We start from the raw sequence: 19,156 nt of genomic DNA, 5'->3' as shown, positions 1-19,156 counted from the left end.
CAACCAGACAGACACACAGAAACACAGACACACAGGCGCTAGTCCTTTTATTAAAGTGGATGAGCTGACTTTTTGTCCATCCGGCCATCACTCTCTTTTGGACGTATTGACCATTAATGTTTGCATTGCATTGCGTCCGTCCAGATGCTATGTCTCTGTTACATACCATTTGGTGTAGGATTTGTAAAAGCAATGCTAATGTTTGTGGTGCACCATATGTTGGAATAGAAAATGTTGTGCATTTTATTACTACAAGTACTTGCAATGTGCCATCTGTTGGATAACAAAGACATTGCAACCAGACAGATGCACACACACAGACACACTGACCCTTATCCTTAGGTGGATAATTTTGAAAACATGGCACATGAACCTATTTAATGGGAATTCTAGTTGACCAACCCAGCATCCCACAGCGGCAGTTACCTGGCAAATCCCATTAATGCACATGTCCAGCGAGTCCGTCTTGCATCTTGTACCATCCAGTACTTTGGGTGCCAGCTCCACCACCAGGTTTTTCCCTTTGGCCTGGCACTTGAGAGCACACGGAGTCACAAGGTCATTAGAGACGGGAAGCCACTCGTAAGTTTCTCCTTTGTATTTTATGTCATTATGGGCCGAGCACTGCTGAGCTCGGAAGTCTCCAGATTCCACAGGACATTCCTGGAACAAAAGAAAAAAGAAAAAATTATAAACATAATTATAAGGAGCAGAATGCTTCACATATGAATGAAGAGTTGAGCGTCTCCTAATATTCTTGTCTGTTTGTTGGAATCACTGATGCTAGCGTAAGAACGTGAGACATTTGACAAACAAAAGGAGACCATCAGGCTTGCCCGAGTATCTGATAGCTACGGTGTCCCCTTATCTCATCCTGATTCTTTCTTAAAGGTGGTCCAGGTTTCTGCTTCAACTTCATGTCTCCGTAGTTTGTTCCAGAGTCCCACAACCCTTTGAGTAAAGAAGAGCTTCCGGGCTTCATTTAGGTTATTTAAGATCTATAAGAATCGCTCTTGGTTTGTTTCTTATTAGAAATGGAATATTTAAGGTTGCTGGTTCAAATCCCGTTACTGCCGGAAGGGAACCTGTTTCATTGGGTCCTTGAGCAAGACCTCTTAACTTGAAATTTGCTCCAGGGGGCGCTGCACAGATCCTTAGCCACAGAGCCACAGTCACTTACCGTCATTGGATGGCACAGCTAAGGTAGGCCTGATATCTAAACTACAATGAGCAGGCTTACCTGGATGAAGTGAGGAGTCGGTCACACTTGGGTAAGGCCAACACTCCATACCTGACCCCCACAGGTCATGCGTAATGACAAAGTATATCAAATTAAAACATTGTTAGAGTTAAGCGCAGTCATATAGTCATACGTGTTGTGGCATACGAACAGGCATCCCGGCCGGGGAAGAGCATGGATTATTACCTGGATGGGAGGCCCAAGAGAAATCTTATTGGCCAGCTGGGCGGAAAGATCATATCGGGCCCAATAATGGAGGGACCAGAGGAAGCCACACATTGGGAGTGGGTCCATCGTCCCCCATACGCCAGGAGGCAGTGGTCCTCGTGTAAAAGCCCGTTTGGGATACCTGAGAAGGGTGCTGGGGAAATGGAGTCCAGAAGTGCAGCCCTGTAGGGGTCCCTTGGGATCAGTAGAGGGCGCTGTCGGTGGAGGTCCTCTCTACTTTGTCTATGACCCGGAAGTGCTTCCTAGAGGGGATGGAAGGAAGGGTACCGGAAGTATTCTGGGGTCCAACATAAAAGAAAGCCCGCTGCCACAGGTGGGGGAGTCGGAGTCAGGAGCCAGCAAAGAAGGATGAAGAATAAGAGCACCCATTAGACGATTGTCTCCATAGTTGGTGGCTTATTATTATTATTATTATTGTGAGTGGACAAGAGGATTGTGAGAAGGTGCCTGAGAAATAAGTAAACGTGTGGTGCATTGCTGGGGCTGTGGTTTAGGGCTCTCTGGTGCCCTCTTGTGGTCTCACTGTAGAGGGAGTAGAGCAGAGGACTCAGCACACAGCCCCGCGGAGCCCATTGCATTGCATTTGTCAATTGAATTGAGGCTCCTCACAAACATTTAGAAAAACAAGATGCATTGGTACAAATGTTTAGGATCTGCTGCCCACTGGCATCTGTTTTAACACCACATATATATTTTGGGTTAGACTCCTGGTCCGTCTTTGGTTTACAATCCATCGTCCTGGCCCACAGATCAATTTTGCCCCTTTTGGACGAGCTTTGCTGGAATTCTTCCAATATATTTAAGTGCAACTTCTGACCTTTCATTAAACATTCGTTACAAAATACGGACTGATTGACGAGTGGCAGGGCAATCAAAACATTCCCTTTCCTGTGCCGTGTCTTCTGCGCCCTCCTCAGTCCAAGCCTCCTTTCCGAAGCTCTCCCAGCTGTCACAGTCGTTTCCAACAGCAGGGTAAACGATCCGTCAAAATCTGGGCAGAAGGGCAGAAATCAAGTCAGCGTGACTAATAAAGTAATGATTTTTTATGAGATATATATTTGAAAATAAAATCATGACACACCGAGAAAGAATTCATCTGCACCATTTGGTAGCTGGATGTCACATTGAAAGCTTTTTTGGCAGCGGCACGCCGCGCAATAATTCTGTGTTTTATGGCAAGTAGTAAGAATGTGAGATTTAATAGCTCACTGAAAATCAGTCACTTCTATGACATATTTAGTCTACGGCCAAAATATGTGTTGTCAAACAAAATGTTTTATGAAATTACCGCTGAATACTATTAGAGCCTTCGTAAAGGCAAACGCAATTACACACATCTCAAATCAAGTAAAGCAGGCCCAGTGCAGAACGGAATCTTGAGTGGCACTACAGATTTCACTTGCTATTTGGGTTGACGTGCCGTCTAGCTGGCGTTCCTTACTCCCTCGATTGGGCAGGGAGAGCCCACCTGTCATAAGAGGTCCGGGGCAAAATAAATCAGAGCACAGCCCCCAAGCGCGCCAACTCTGAATGGGTACAGGTGTGCACGGACCACTCTGAGGCTGATTGGAGTGCTTGGCAGATCGCGTATTCACATGTCAGTCTGACAGCATTGGCACCCAACATGGCGTTTAAAAAAAAAAAAAAAATGGAGCCTGCACGCTAGAGAGAGAAAGATCAAAAAGAGACAAGAATTAAAAAGGAAGAGAGGAAAGGAACAAAAGAAGGAACAGAAGGTTAATGAGAGAAAGAGAAAGAGGCGGGATCGAAGAGGTGCCCACGTGATGGCGCATGGAAGTAAAGGGTTGGGAAGACGGACCCTTTAGAAGCGCACTTGAGGGGCGGGGGTCATTCCTGCTAGGTGATTCTGGGGACCACTCCAGCAGGGATCCCATGTAAGGCCGAGGTGTGGAGGTGGAAGTCAGAGGAACGAGGCACCGTGCCAGGAGCCTGAAACTGGCAGAGGAGCTGAACCTAGTTATGGTTGACTGCACCCGTTGATGGAAAATTAATTTGACTTTACGGCAGGTTTTGACCATCCGTAAGTCCTATGCAGAAATTTTTTGCTGTTGCAGTTTTAGCGACACCTGGTGGCAGAACAATGAAGTGAACCTTACGATGTTAATTTAATTATATCAGTTAGCTGACGTGTTCTCTCAATAGAGCATCTTCAGTGTTGGTAAACAGCACCTCACGCATATGCTGAATGTAAAAGGGTGAAAAGTGTGTTGTGTGTTGTACAACGTAACTGGCAAGGACGGCATAAGCACTTTGGGAGGATATTGCCTATTCCAGGGCATCGGGGGTCACGATGACATCTGACTTATAAGCTGATTTGGACTTCCTGGAGCAAACCTCTTGGAGCTGTGGGCTGAACTGGAGCACACATCACAGAGCCATCATGCAAAAATCACACAGACCCTGTTACCGGGTTTAACAGACGTAGGGGATTTGGTGCAGACAGGCATGATTGCAGTCATCCATGTTGTGCCATCTTTGTGGGATAGTGTAATTAAGATGCTACCAATATACTGTAGGAGAAATGGGCATCCCGGCCAGGAAGGAGGGTGGTTTCTTACCCAGATGGGATGCCAGAGTGGAAAATCAGACGGATTGGCCAGCAAGATGGAAAAATAACTTTGTGCCCAGCCGATATAATACAGTGGATGGGCCAGCGGAAGCCAAGAGTCAGGAGTTGTTCCAGCCCCTAAACGCCTGACGGCAGCAGTCTTCATATGGCAGCCACTCAGGACACCCACATGGGTTCTTGGGAATTGGAGTCCAGAAGTTCATCCCTATTCGGGTCCCTGGGTGCCCAGCCAGGACACCTGCAGGGGTGCTTGGGAGTTGGAGTCCAGAAAATAAACCCTATTAGTGGTCCCTGGGTGCCCAGCCAGGAAACTTGCAGGGGTGCTTGGGAGTTGGAGTGCTGAAGTTCGGCCCTATTGCGGGCCTTGGGTGCCCAGTCAAGACACTCACAGGGATTCTTGGGAGTTGGAGTCCAGAAATGTAACCCTATCAGTGGTCCCTGGGCGCCCAGCCAGGACAATTGCAGGGGTGCTTGGGAGTTGGAGTGCAGAAGTTCGGCCCTATCGCGGGCCTTAGGTGCCCAGTCAAGACACTCACAGGGATTCTTGGGAGTTGGAGTCCGGAAGTATAAATCTATCAGGGGACCCTGGGTGCCCAGCCAGGACACCTGCAGGGGTGCTTGGGAGTTGGAGTGCAGAAGTTCGGCCCTATCGTGGGCCTTAGGTGCCCAGTCAAGACACTCACAGGGATTCTTGGGAGTTGGAGTCCGAAAGTTTAAATCTATCAGGGGACCCTGGGTGCCCAGCCAGGACACCTGCAGGGGTGCTTGGGAGTTGGAGTCCAGAAAATAAACCCTATTAGTGGTCCCTGGGTGCCCAGCCAGGAAACTTGCAGGGGTGCTTGGGAGTTGGAGTGCTGAAGTTCGGCCCTATTGCGGGCCTTGGGTGCCCAGTCAAGACACTCATAGGGATTCTTGGGAGTTGGAGTCCGGAAGTGTAAATCTATCAGGGGATCCTGGGTGCCCAGCCAGGACGCCTGCAGGGGTTCTTGGGAGCTGGAGTCCGGAAGTTCAGCCCTATTGGTGTCCCTGGGTAACAATATAAGGACCTGTCGCAGGGAGGACCTCCCTACTTTCTTTATGGCCCAGAAGTGCTTCCAGGAAGACACAGTGTGGTGCCGGAAGCATTCCCGGGTCCGGCTTAAAAAGGAGCCTGCTGCCTCACATCAGATAACTCAGAGTTGGGAGGCAGCGGGCAACACTCATTTGGAGGATGGAAAGAAGAAGAATTTGATTAATTTGTTTGTAATGTGGCTGATCTTTGCACGGGTGATTACTGGAGAGGTGCTTTGGCTCAGTGCTCAGTGGCGCCTCCTGGTGGTTACAGTGCATAATAAACGACCAACATTCCACATCTGATGAAAGAGCGCAATTAAAAATAAAAAGATGAGCGTCTTTTTCATTCATTTCTTCAATGACTACAAGAAGTTAACGTTCTGCCTGACATGTTACAAATGTGATGCTAGATCTAATTTCCATAAGCCTGGATAGAATCCAGAAAAGTGGACTTCAGTAACAGGAGAACGCGTTTCTTTCAGGTTAACAGTGATGCCCACAACAGGTTGGGAATCAGTTTTTCCCCACTTATACTGACATGATGAAGAACGCTGAAAATCATTTACAGAGCGTAGATGTCATTTCTGTTCTCATCATCCCTTTCAGGTCGTTTTACCATCTGGTGCCCTGAGCTGCTCCTCATAATGACATTTCAGGATACCCAGAGAGAGACACGACTTCTGCCACCGTTCCAAATATAAGAAAAAAAGATGGCGCATTAGGCACTACCTGAATATGACGAGACCCTCCTCTTTTTAATCTGCAGGAAGCGTTTCAGTCCCCCTCCGATATAAACCAGACACGGAGTGGGTCAAACCTCCAGAGATGATCCACTTCGCAGAAGGTCAAAAAGGAGGCCCACTGCCATTTGCAAAAGCTTCCTCTGTGGTCTGTGGTTAAACGGCTCGGCAGCGCTCCAGATCATTTCTGTCGACATTCCTCCTCACACCCTTTTGTTTTTTCTGTGGAATTACCGGACAAGATTCATTTGGAAAGCCAAGGTCCTGATAAAGCCAAACAAAGCCGTGATTGTTGTTAGAAATTAGGTCTCTGAAACTGCTGGCACAGTGTGATGATCAGGTCTTACTTCTTATGGGGCTTAACACTGCGGCCCATACATCTGTTGATAGTTGCTGCTCTTCTAGCACCCTCCAGCCCATAGGAATGAAAAATCAATTAAAGAGATCTCCTTAATATCTATTTTGGTTTCTGATAGACAATAAGGAGACCAAAAAAAATTAAAATACCCTCGGTATCCTCACAAGGGTCTCCTCATGAGTTTCAACAAAGTCACACAATGGCCTCAGATTTTCCAGCTAGTTTCTTTGATTCTTTTTTTCACAATTTGAACCCCAAACCCTGAGGTTGTGTGGTGTAAGGGACTGCCGGCAGCCATACCCAACCAGGACGTCCATGAGATGGAAGGACCGAGGAAGAGAGAGAGCATGCACAGGGCATTATCTTCCCTCGGGGGCACTAGATAGCAGCCCCCAACCTGGTTTGTAGCAGTGCCTCGGAGTCGCACAGGAGGGTTCTTTAATTCAGTCCTGTTGGGTTCAGTGGACGCCACCAAGGGGTGTTGAAGGGGACTGGGGAGCCCTATTTCATGGGGTTTCCGTCTCATCCAGAAGTGCATTCAGACCACGTGTGCGGTGGAAGACGAAAGGAGCTGCCCGCCTCAGAAGGATGAGCCAGAGTCGAGAGGAAGGAGGATGAAGCTTGTGAAGACAACTGGAGGACCAATGAGCGAGAGAGAAGGAAGAAAAAAGAGTTGTGCTGTATCGTGCTGGTGCATACTTGTACTTGTAGCTGTGGTGGGAAATGCTTAGGGAAGAGTTTCCCACAATAAAAGACTCTTTGTCTTTCATACCTGTGTCAGAGCCTGCTTGTGTTGGGTGTTTGGGGAGCTGGACAGCCCACCCCACCGGCGTCCATAGTGCTTCAAATCCCACTACTGACACCATGGTGTGACCACAAGAAAGTCACTTCATCTGCCTGTTCTTCACTTGTGAGGCTTCTGATCTCTTTGAGACCCTCCCCAACGGGATGACACACAGAAACGCAATTGCCTCTTTTGAGACCCTCTTCAATGGGACGACATGCAGAAGAGTGACTGCAGCGTCTGTTTAGGGTTGCTTGTCCGTCACCGGGGCAAGCGCAGATTCGCAGCACCACAGAAACAACTACAAGCTGACCGCTGCCACGTGCAAAGCGCCGGTTACCCGATGGGTGGTGCAGGGAATATTAAACTTGGCCATTGACCCGACCCCGGGCATGCTTGTTTGCTGTGTCTGTGTATAGTAGAATGGTTGAGCCCGCTACAATAAATAACCTTGGTGTTCCGGTTTCTAATGGTTTTGCTAAAGTACTGGGACTCAGCCTCGTCTTAAGGGTGTAAGACACTGACTCAAGCTTCACGAACTGGAAAAACAAAAGAAATGTAACCAACTGTAATCTTGAAAGCTGTACGTCATCTTGGATAAGGGCATCAGTCCAATAATACAGTAATCCCTCACTTATCGCGGGAGATAGGTTCCAAGGCCGACCGCGATAACTGAATTTCCGCGAAGTAGGGACACCATATTTATTTAATTATTTAACGTGTATTTGGACGTTTTTAAACCCTCCCTGTATTGTTTACAACCCACCATTTACTCTATTAAAAACAGGGACAACTGCTAAGCAATATGAAATCGGTAGATAAGTTTACACTTACTGTATAGCGAAGTACACGCAGCAGCTTGTAGGCGGTCATGACGTCGTTGACCTTGTTGCAAAGATTCCTAAAGCAGACTCCATCCAGACTACTGCCTTATCACGTCCACTTGCAACTCGTTTTGCACCCTGGTTAAAGGACACTGCGGCCGTACATCTTATATGCTTTTCCTCCTTTTTAAATAAAAAGAATCGATGTCCTGCAGCGGTGTAGCTGTTCCCTTCCTTCAGCATATCCAAAACTTTTACCTTTTCTGCAATCATTTGCATCTTCTGTTGGTGCTTGGACACGGCCCCTGAAGCATTAGCACGTTAATGATGAATGAGTGAGATGAGACTTCCTGGTTAATGCAACACTCCGTCGCTGAGCCAATCAGCAGCACACAGGAACTTAACTGCGTGCTCTGATTGGGTAGCTTTTCAGCCATCCGCCAATAGCATCTCTTGTATTAAATCTACTGGGCAAACCAACTGAGGAAGCAAGTAAAAAGACCCATTGTCGGCAGAAAACCGTGAAGCAGCAAAAAATCCGCGTTATGTATTTAGATATGCTTATATATAAAATCCGCGAAGTCGTGAATCCGCGAAAAGTGAACCGCGAAGTAGCGAGGGATTACTGTAGATAGAAAATACAAAAAAATACCCTAACCCTAACCCTGAACAAGATGAAAACGAGACCAGACAAGAGGTCTCACAAAATGTAACCGGCTTTTCAACCCAAATTCTCGAGTTTGACTTCTTTTCCCCGAGTTGTATCTCCTGGCTCCTTTTTGTCTCAAGCAATTTCGCCGAAGGAATTTTACGAGGAGTATCTGTGACAAAGTTGATTCTTAAATGGAACACAAATGAGAATTTCTCTTAAGGCTTTTACGAGCCATCAGAGATCAACCTTGAAGCTTTAAAATGTCCCTGAGGGATACCATTTGCGTACTGTGCCAACAAGTTAATTGAGGGTCCTGTGAACATGCACTACACTCCACTACATCATGCCATGACTCTCCAACGATCTCAGTTCTGCATTTAATACCATCATACCAGAGCTTCTCCACTGCACCCTTCTCAGTGTGAAAGTGGACTCCGCCACAAGTCTCGGGATCTCTGATTTTCTAATGGACAGGACGTCAGGCAGTGAAGATGGGTGGTCCCCTCAGAGCTGTGTTCTGGCCCCTCTCCTTTTCTCTCTGTGCTCCAGAGACTCATGAAGTTTGCTGATGATGCCACCCTGATTGGCCTGATCGCAGACGGGATCGAGAAGGGATCAGCTGGCCAGTTGCCGCACCCTCCACAATCTTAATTTGAATTCCTTTAAAACAACAGAAATGACGGTGGATTTTTAGCAGACGCTCCTATCCTCCAACACCCTGCACTTGGGAAACAACTTATGGGCTTAAGTGATTGCAGTAGTCCACCGAGACAGGAGGTGGCGCTGTCTAGTGGCGATCGCTCTTCTTCTCCCCTCTCTGCAGAAGGGAAGACTGACACCTTTCCACTTGTGACATCACTTCCGGGATCTGACCACCTGGACCCGCCTCTTCATCCCAGAATCTATCCTAATTGGAAGAACCACCAGCTTGGGCAACCTGTCTGATTGAATAAGTCAGAACAACTCGAATTGCGTTGTTTTTCCTTTTTGCGATGTTATAATAGATGGGGGTTTAGCCTTCAAAGGTGTCCCAAAATGCTTTAATCTCTTAAGTCTCTAAAAATGACTCGCCAGAGTGCCCCATGTCCAGCTGACTTCCAAGTACGACACTGTCGTGACAGGAACCCCCCCTAGCACCACCTTTGGATGCTGATTGGTCGTTGGATTACATTTAGGGTTGGCGGCATTAAAGCGTAGTGTTGAATCGAAATGCAATACACACGGATCAGCCGTTAAGCAACACGTCTGCTTTGCTTTTCTTATATATAAACATCTATGCATGGAAGTGTGTGTGTGTGTGTGTGTCTGTCTGTCCGGCCCGGAAGTGCGAGGCTACAGCATGAAGCTCAAAGAAAGCAACTCTGTCGCCAAAGTGAAACTGCCGAGAAAAGAGAGAAACTCGGTTAGCCGCTAATACACAAGCGAGGCGAGCACATCGGCAAAACAAAAAATTTCTGACGCAAAAGAAACTCGCTTAGCCGCTGATGGACAACGGAGGCAAACACGTCCGCAAAACGAAACCTCCAAGGAGAGAGAAACTCACTTAGCCACTGATAGACAACGGAGGTGAGCACATCAGCAAAACGAAACCTCCTAGGAAAGAGAAGCTCACTCTGTCGCTGATAGACAATGGAGGCGAGAACATCGGCAAAACAAAACCTCCAATGAGAGAGAAACTCGGTTAGCCGCTAATACACAAGCGAGGCGAGCACATCGGCAAAACGAAACCTCCGAGGAAAGAGAAGCTCACTCTGTCGCTGATAGACAAGTGAGGCGAGAACATCGGCAAAACAAAACCTTCAATGAGAGAGAAACTCAGTTAGCCGCTAATACACAAGCGAGGCGAGCACATCGGCAAAACAAAAAATTTCTGACGCAAGAGAAACTCGCTTAGCCGCTGATGGACAATGGAGGCAAACACGTCCGCAAAACGAAACCTCCAAGGAGAGAGAAACTCGCTTAGCCGCTAATACACAAGTGAAGCGACCACATCGGCAAAACGAAACCTCCGAGGAAAGAGAAGCTCACTCTGTCGCTGATAGACAATGGAGGCGAGAACATCGGCAAAACAAAGCCTCCAATGAGAGAGAAACTCGGTTAGCCGCTAATACACAAGTGAGGCGAGCACATCAGCAAAACAAAAAATTTCTGACGCAAGAGAAACTCGCTTAGCTGCTGATGGACAACAGAGGCAAACACGTCCGCAAAATGAAATCTCCAAGGATTGAGAAACTAACTTAGCCACTGATAGATAATGGAGGTGAGCACATCGGCAAAACAAAACCTCCAAGGAGAGAGAAACTCGCTTAGCCGCTAATACACAAGTGAGGCGAGCACATCGGCAAAACGAAACCTCCGAGGAAAGAGAAGCTCACTCTGTCGCTGATAGACAAGTGAGGCGAGAACATCGGCAAAACAAAACCTCAGAGGAGAGAGAAACTCGCTTAGCCGCTAATACACAAGCGAGGCGAGCACATCGGCAAAACGAAACCTCCAATCAGAGAGAAACTTGCTGAGCTGCTGATGGACAATGGAGGCAAACACGTCCGCAAAATGAAAGCTCCAAGGAGAGGGAAACTGACTTAGCCACTGATAGATAATGGAGGCAAGCACATCGGCAAAACAAAACCTCCAAGGAGAGAGAAACTCGCTTAGCTGCTAATACACAAGTGAGGCGAGCACATTGGCAAAACGAAACCTCCAAGGAAAGAGAAGCTCACTCTGTCGCTGATAGACAAGTGAGGCGAGAACATCGGCAAAACAAAACCTCAGAGGAGAGAGAAACTCGCTTAGCCGCTAATACACAAGCGAGGCGAGCACATCGGCAAAACGAAACCTCCAATCAGAGAGAAACTTGCTGAGCTGCTGATGGACAATGGAGGCAAACACGTCCGCAAAATGAAAGCTCCAAGGAGAGGGAAACTGACTTAGCCACTGATAGATAATGGAGGCGAGCACATCGGCAAAACAAAACCTCCAAGGAGAGAGAAACTCGCTTAGCTGCTAATACACAAGTGAGGCGAGCACATTGGCAAAACGAAACCTCCGAGGAAAGAGAAGCTCACTCTGTCGCTGATAGACAATGGAGCCGAGCACATCGGCAAAACAAAACCACCGAGAAAAGAGAGAAACTCGCTTAGCCGCTAATACACAAGCGAGGTGAGCACATCAGTAAAACTAAAAATTTCTGACGAGAGAGAATCTCGCTTAGCCGCTGCTGGACAATGGAGGCGAACATGTCCGAAAAAAACAAAACCACTGAGAAAAGAGAACCTCGCTTAGTTGCTAATACACAAGTGAGGCGAACACATCGTCAAAACGAAACCATCAACAAGAGGGAATCTCGCTTAGCCACTGATCGACAATGAAAGCGAACACATCAGCAAAACGAAATCGCAGAGAAAACAGAACCTCACCTAGCTGCTAATGCATAACCGATGTGATTGATTGATTGAAGGGCCAGAATCCATGTTTTCTTGGAGACTGGACTTTTTACAGCACGGGCTTACACAGCTAGTGGTTAATAATAATAATAATAATAACAATAATGCATTTTTATTTTATAGTGCCTTTTCCATGCGTAGTTATGACACGCCATCTATGGACATTAATTCAAATGCTATTCAAATTGGAATCATATGACCAGAAAATTGCATGCCGTCGTGAAAAGCAATCGCCTGTTTGGTTGATATGTTTATGCCGTGATAAAACCGAACCAAAATCAAAGGGCCCTCTCGCGTTACTACGAGGTTTACACGTTGCATTACATTTAATTTGGGCACGAATAATCTTCCGGAGTATACGGATTGTATTTGTTGATAAAAAGATCTATAAAACCTCAACACTGCAATCTATGGATGCATAAAACAAGATTTATTCACCAGTCCTGTTGTTTTCTCTGGCGTAATATTTACGATTTTTCACCCCCTGCTTGTTCCCGACTATCCACAGCCTTACGGGAATTCAAGTATTTTATTGATTCATTTTTTCTTTCTTGAAAGTGTAGCTGTGCCCTCTGACCACAGGAAAGCAGCTGTGGAGCGTCGCATAGGTGATTCAGCATGGAAACGGCTGGCTTAATTTAAATCGCAGAGCCGTGCTGCTCAATGTGATGCATGATCGTCCTAAGTACTGTAAATCCTTATTTTGTTACAGCACTAGTCGGATATGGAAGGGAATGATGGGCAGGAGGGCAAAAACATATTGAGAGAGAGGGGAAGGTCATTCCCAGCTGATGTGAGGGGTGAGCAGGGGGTCACCCTAATCCATCACAGAGGAAGTAACATACCAAGATAGTCATTCACAAGGCTGCTCAGCAGCAAGAAGGAAAGAGGAATTTAGGAATGACTGAATAGAAGGAATCTTTGTGTTCCTAAACTCCACCTCTGTGCAAACAGTGAAATGAAACAAGGTTGGCATATTTAGATAATAAAAGTCTCAAACTAATGGAAGTGTCGGAGCAGATGGGGTGGCGTCCCGACTCCAGCCAGGAGGCCGTAATGGAAGGACAACAAGACAGGAGGCACAACCTGGTCGGGAGGATCACCGATTTCTAACCCAGTCGGGAGGAACTAATAATGGATGGACGAGGAACAAAGGGATTTTATAAGCAGTTCGTCCCCCGGTGCAAGAGGTGGCAGTGCTGTTCCAGTTTGGACGCACGCAGGGATGCCTGGGACTCGTCATGAGGAAGGGCAACCCTGTTGGGGTCTCTGGGGTACTATGAAGACTGGATATATATCTACGAGGGTTGTTCGATTCTTTTTTTTTCAGCCGGTCCCATTAGGGGTTGCCACAGTAGATCATCTTTTTCCATATCATTCTGTCCTCGTCATCTTGTTCTGTTACCCCCATCGCCTACATGTCCTCTCTCACCATATCCATAAACCTTCTCTTAGGCCTTCCTCTTCTCCTCTTACCTGACAGCTCTGTCCTTAGCACACTTCTCTCATTATACCCAGCATCTCTCCTCTGCACATGTCCAAACCATCGCAATCTCACCACCCGTCCAACCAAAGCTGACCCTCTAATGTCCTCATTTCTAATCCTGTCCATCCTCGTCACCCCCAGGGCAAATCTTAAAATCTTTAACTCTGCCACCTCCAGCTCTGTCTCCTGCTTTCTGGTCAGTGCCACCACCTCCAGCCCATGTAACATAGCTGGTTTCACTACCGTCCTGTAGATAGATAGATAGATAGATAGATAGATAGATAGATAGATAGATAGATAGATAGATAGATAGATAGATAGATAGATAGATAGATAGATAGATAGATAGATAGATAGATAGATACTTTATTAATCCCAGGGGGAAATTCACATACTCCAGCAGCAAAAAATATTAAATTAAAGAGTAATAAAAAATGCAGGTAAAAAACAGACAATAACTTGAATAATGTTCAACGTTTACCCCCTCTGGTGGAATTGAAGAGTCGCATAGTTTGGGGGAGGAATGATCTTCTCAGTCTGTCAGTCTGTCGCTGAAACTGCTCCTCTGTCTGGAGATGACACTGTTTAACTCTTTCAGGGCTGATGTCGACTTTTGTCAAAATTCAGGAGTAGAGGATGGTAATCAGCTGTAAACCTTACTCTTACGTTTTAGTTTGACTCTCTTTGCTAAAAGGAAAGTTACATATGTTTGTTGATTTAACCTCGATTCCCTACACGTGTGTGAGTAGCGAAGAGCAAACAACCTCTAAAATGGCACCGACAACTGGCGAGAGACCAAAGCGAATGTGCAAAGCAAAATACTCCGTGGACCTTTTACGTAATTTCGTTGAGTAGGACTCTGACTTGTCGGACTCCGAGTTTGATGCAAGTGATCTGGAGATGGATATCATAAACAAAAGTGAGGTACCAGCATCATCTGATCGGTTCCCAGCTGATCATTGCGCTGAACACTTTGTGTAGTTGATGCGCCGACAGAAGCGTTTGCCTGGTAGGACCACCACTTATGATGTCAAGAGGTACAAACCAGATTGCGTCACACCGCAACCCCCACCACCACCCACCTGCTGTGTGAAGACAGCCAGGCAGCCGGCCCACCGTGCATTCCTGCTGACCATCGAGGTGCCCCCACGCAGCCACTGCTGCCAGAGATGCCGAACATACGCCAACAGCAGCCACAGCACATAGTATCAGACGTTTTATGTTGATTTATGTGTGACACCATTGCTATGTGTGCTTTATGGAAAACTGAGTTTTTTGGAAAAAATATTTAGCCCTCAAAGAGTTAATGGATGTAGTGGATTCTCCATAATTGATAGGAGCCTGCTGAGCGCCCGTTGCTCTGCTACGGATGTCAAACCATCCAGCTCTATGCCAACAATAGAGCCTGCCTTCCTCACCAGTTTTTCCAGGCGTGAGGCATCCTTCTTCTTAATGCTGCCTCCCCAGCACACCACTGCGTAGAAGAGGGCACTCGCCACAACCATCTGATAGAACATCTGCAGCATCTTACTGCAGATGTTGAAGGATGCCAGTCTTCTAAGGAAGTACAGGCGGCTCTGTCCTTTCTTGCACAGCGCATCAGTATTGGCAGTCCAGTCTAATTTATCGTCCAGCTGCACTCCCAGGTATTTATAGGTCTGCACCCTCTGCACACAGTCACCTCTGATGATCACGGGGTCCATGAGGGGCCTGGGTCTCCTAAAATCCACCACCACTTCCTTGGTTTTGCTGGTGTTCAGTTGTAGGTGGTTTAAGTCGCACCATTTAACAAAGTCCTTGATGAGGTTCCTATACTCCTTCTTCTGCCCACTCCTGATGCAGCCCACGATAGCAGTGTCGTCAGCAAACTTTTGCACGTGGCAGGACTCCGAGTTATATTGGAAGTCTGATGTATATAGACCTTCCCTTTCACTCTTGCTGATACCCGTCTGTCACAAATTACCCCTGACACTTGTTGGGTAAATTTCTATGAGATAGCATTACAATTCATATGGGAACATCACGGCTGGCAAGTGTCACTCTGCCAACTAGGTCGGGCCAAATTTCAGCTGGAAGTGTCTCGTTGTTTTCCGCAGACGTATGAAGTGATTTTTACTAAAAAACAGTGTTTAACTTGCTTTTTCACTATATGTATCAAGTGACACTCATATTATGGGGAGGTCTGGAAGTGATTCATTTAGGCAAGTTCATAGCACCAGCAAGTACTCCCGGGTCCAGAATGAAAGAGGAAGCCCTCAGGGTCACAATCAGAGGTGGATGAGGCTCACAGAGGTTGTAGCAGAAGGAGCCAGAGGTTCTTATTCTTTCAGTTATATCATGTGGGACTGACTTTTACAGTGTTACAATATTATTTTACTTTACCCTAGAAATTACATTCAGCCACATTATGTCTAGTGGTTGCAGCTCTGGGGCGCCCCCTACAGTCCACACCAGAATGACTTAAAACTCATGGAAAAAAAAAAAAAAATCCCAATAAGATCAGCTTGGGCTCTGTCCAGACAAAACGGACGTGTCTCCCTACGATCGCGTTCTGCCAAAATATTCAGCGTTCAAATCTGTCATAAAATGAACTGTCAGAGAGTGTTGTGACTGAAGAAATCGGTTTGGCCTTGAGGGCAGAATTTCAATAGATGGAAATGCAAAGTCACGCAAACTTACCATGTTGCTGCACGTCTTGTACTTTATGTTTCTTCCTTCACAGTTTCTGGAGATTAAAACAAAAAGAAAAAAATTACAGATAAGGTGTGAAGATTTAAATCAACAAAAAAGAAAGCTGCATAGATAAAAACATCAAGTCAGTATATGAAAAAGAGAGACATATAAGTGAAAAAGCAAGCACGGCCTTAGAATATTTGAAAAATATTGACACAGACAGGCCATTCAGCCTAACGCAACTCGCCAGTCCTATCCACTTAATTTCCCCAAAATGCCATCAGCCCTCTAAATTCATCTGTTATGTCTCTTCTGTTCATTTTTGCTTCTTTTTCTCTTGATTAAGTGAGTCCTTCTTTGTTTTTGGATTTATCGTCGTGTACAAGCTGCCCTTTGTTATGTTTCCATGTGCTCTTGTGGGGTGGTTCCCCAAGAGGCAGGGAAACCTGCCAATCACAACCAGGAACTGCCCTGTACCTTATAAATCCAGAGGGTCTTCCACAGTTCCTTGGGATTCATTGTGAATACGCTCTCGACTCGGAGTGTTTTCTCGTGCGTTTTTTAAATGTTTGGAATTTTGACCTTCTTACTATTTCAGATTCTGTATCGAGACTTTGTTCGATTTGGATTGACTTTGTGACAGGCATGTCTATTTTGACCTCTGGGTTCCATGGAGCTTCACTGGAATCCTTTTTGAGAAGACTACCATATATACTCGTGGATAAGTTCTCCCGCGGGTAAGCCGGGACTTGATTTTATCCTATAATTTCTGGTATTTTATAATATCGTTGTATAAGTCAAATGTGGAAAACTCACGCTATTGGTCCAATAGATTACGATATGCTAATGCTCACCTGAGAGAGCAACCACGGAGCGCACGGCCTTTTTTTTCTATGTATTTTACCTATGTGACCACCCAAACTTTTCCGAAGCGACGTTTGCACTGTTTTGTGTTTTTTGTATCTCACACCTTTATTGTAAGAGCATCCCTTAACTGTGATGGAGCGTTCGATCAGAAGAAAATATGAAGCTGGTTTTAAATTAAAAGTCGTTGAAGTGGTGAAAGAAATTGGTAACTGTGCTGCTGCAACAAAATTCGATGCACCTGAGAAACTGGTACGAGATTGGAGGAGGAAAGAAGAAGATGTAAAAATAAAAAAAATGATGAGTCGCATTTTAAACAGCCGTATATGTCGGGGTCTGATTTTCTGATCAATTTTTTGGGCTTCAAGACCCGACTTAAACGTGATTATATACGGTAAATGTTTAATTTTTTAAAGATTCAGTGCTCACCCTTATTTCTAGCCGGGGTTTGACAGTGGTTTTCCCCCTCTAGTGGCCATTACTGGAAGTGTATGGGACTATGTGCTTTGGAACTCTTTAGTACTTGGGATTTCTAGTTCATGACAGCTAGGCCCGAAGCCCACAGGTAGTTGTTTGGGGGTCAAGTTAATTTGAGGTGAGCCCTTTCTGGAGGCCCCACCTCCATTTACCATGTTTAGAACTTCAGATCACAACATCTTCAGGTATTTAATGGAAGACACACATTTCTAACTCTTGTTACTTTGGTTTGCAGGTTTGCATTCGAATCCTAGAGCAGCACTTCCCAGATGAGGGCCGTCGCAGCATTGTAGGTGGGCCGCAGCCAACTCTGAATGAAACCCCACCCCTCCCCACTTATCCCACAATTGCACTCAGTTTATAGCCGCAGCATCGCAGGTGGATCGCGATTGACAACCTGGACAACCTCCCCAACTCCCACTCTGATGGCTTGATTCATCAATGAAGAAGAGCATTGGTGATCATGTTTGATTCATCTAACACTCTGATGATCAGGTGCCCAAGTGGGACCACCCCAATTCCAATCCCCCCACTTTGATGGACGCACTTGATTCACTGAGTGGCATCACCCCACTCCTTTCACTCTGACAATCATGCTAAATTCACAGAGGGGTGGGTCGTGGGAACACTGGCATGTGAAAAATTGGGTTGTGACTCTACAAAGGCTGGGAACCACTGTCCTTGAGTATATGCAAAATTTAAAAATCCTCTTTCAATTCTTGGTTTAACCTGAAATGTAACAAAGATGGCAGCAAAAAAATAAAACATCAGAGTGAAGTAAAACACCAGGCAGTAAAAAATATGAGCTGAGCAAATCGTGTCAAAGAACTTAAGAGGCACTTCTGATTATAATCGGTGACAATCCAAAGGACTCAGTCCGGGCAGATTCCGAGACAAATGCATCACAGAGATAAAAGAGGGGCTTTCTTACTACCCTGGAGCAATTCATAAGCCGCCTTTCAGCAATTCACGCTTCATTTAGCAAATCGGCATCACAAATTGGACAGCATGATACTGTAAGAAAAAAGAATGCAAAGCCATTTCATAACCAGAACCTCCTTTCTTCTTCATTCTGCATATTAGCAGTCAGACGACAAGGAACAAGGCCACAAGAGATGAAAAACAAGACAAAGACCCCCATTTATAAAAGAATTATGGGTGACTGTGTGCATTTTTTGAAAGAGAATGGACATATCTAGTTTATTACATAAGTGCAGTATATTAAAATGAAAACGTGCAGTCAGAAATGTGACAGTAAAACTCAGTTTCAAATTAAAGCTGGAATTTTCATGGAATTAACATGGAAAAGCCAGAGGGGTCTGACAGTCAGCCAAGTGGCTGTTAATTGATAAGTTTTCAGATAGATAGATAGATAGATAGATAGATAGATAGATAGATAGATAGATAGATAGATAGATAGATAGATAGATAGATAGATAGATAGATAGATAGATAGATAGATAGATAGATAGATAGATAGATAGATAGATAGATAGATAGATAGATAGATAGATAGATAGATAGATAGAGTAGACAAGATTCAAACTTAGATTGTATAGGATAGATAGATGTGTGTGTGTGCGTTCCTTCCTTGATCACAAGAGCTAAGTAGTTTATTTAAACAATGCAAGCCAATGAACAGATGCCTTGGCATGTGGATCATGTGACACAAGTGAGATTTTGAGATTGTTTGACGTTGTCCTGTGTTGGTCACCTACTGTGTCCGTTGAATCTCATTTCTGAA

The 19,156-nt window shown here is 45.7% G+C and overlaps 1 protein-coding gene and 1 long non-coding RNA gene across 3 annotated transcripts in view; both read right to left on the bottom strand.

Annotated features, from left to right (window-relative positions):
• The window catches only part of adamtsl3 (ADAMTS-like 3), a 537,604-nt gene that overhangs the window by 221,370 nt on the left and 297,078 nt on the right, over nucleotides 1-19,156 (bottom strand). For both annotated transcript variants that reach the window (XM_051920412.1, XM_051920411.1), the window contains exons 5-6: nucleotides 16,078-16,123; nucleotides 427-663 (exon numbers count right to left, since the gene is read on the bottom strand). In XM_051920412.1, the coding sequence (XP_051776372.1) occupies nucleotides 427-663; nucleotides 16,078-16,123 (283 nt within the window). The remainder of the gene's footprint in view (nucleotides 1-426; nucleotides 664-16,077; nucleotides 16,124-19,156) is intronic.
• LOC127526125 (uncharacterized) lies at nucleotides 10,702-11,302 on the bottom strand. The gene is made up of 3 exons (XR_007933745.1): nucleotides 11,099-11,302; nucleotides 10,892-10,960; nucleotides 10,702-10,822 (listed from the first exon to the last, which is right to left on the bottom strand). It is a non-coding gene; the product is annotated as an uncharacterized LOC127526125 (long non-coding RNA).

The sequence above is a fragment of the Erpetoichthys calabaricus genome, chromosome 17, assembly GCF_900747795.2.
Source record: "Erpetoichthys calabaricus chromosome 17, fErpCal1.3, whole genome shotgun sequence".
In the NCBI taxonomy this organism is placed as follows: Eukaryota; Metazoa; Chordata; class Cladistia; order Polypteriformes; family Polypteridae; genus Erpetoichthys; species Erpetoichthys calabaricus.
The sequence above is the reverse complement of the archived record's forward strand: the minus strand, read 5'-3'. Positions and strand labels throughout refer to the sequence as shown.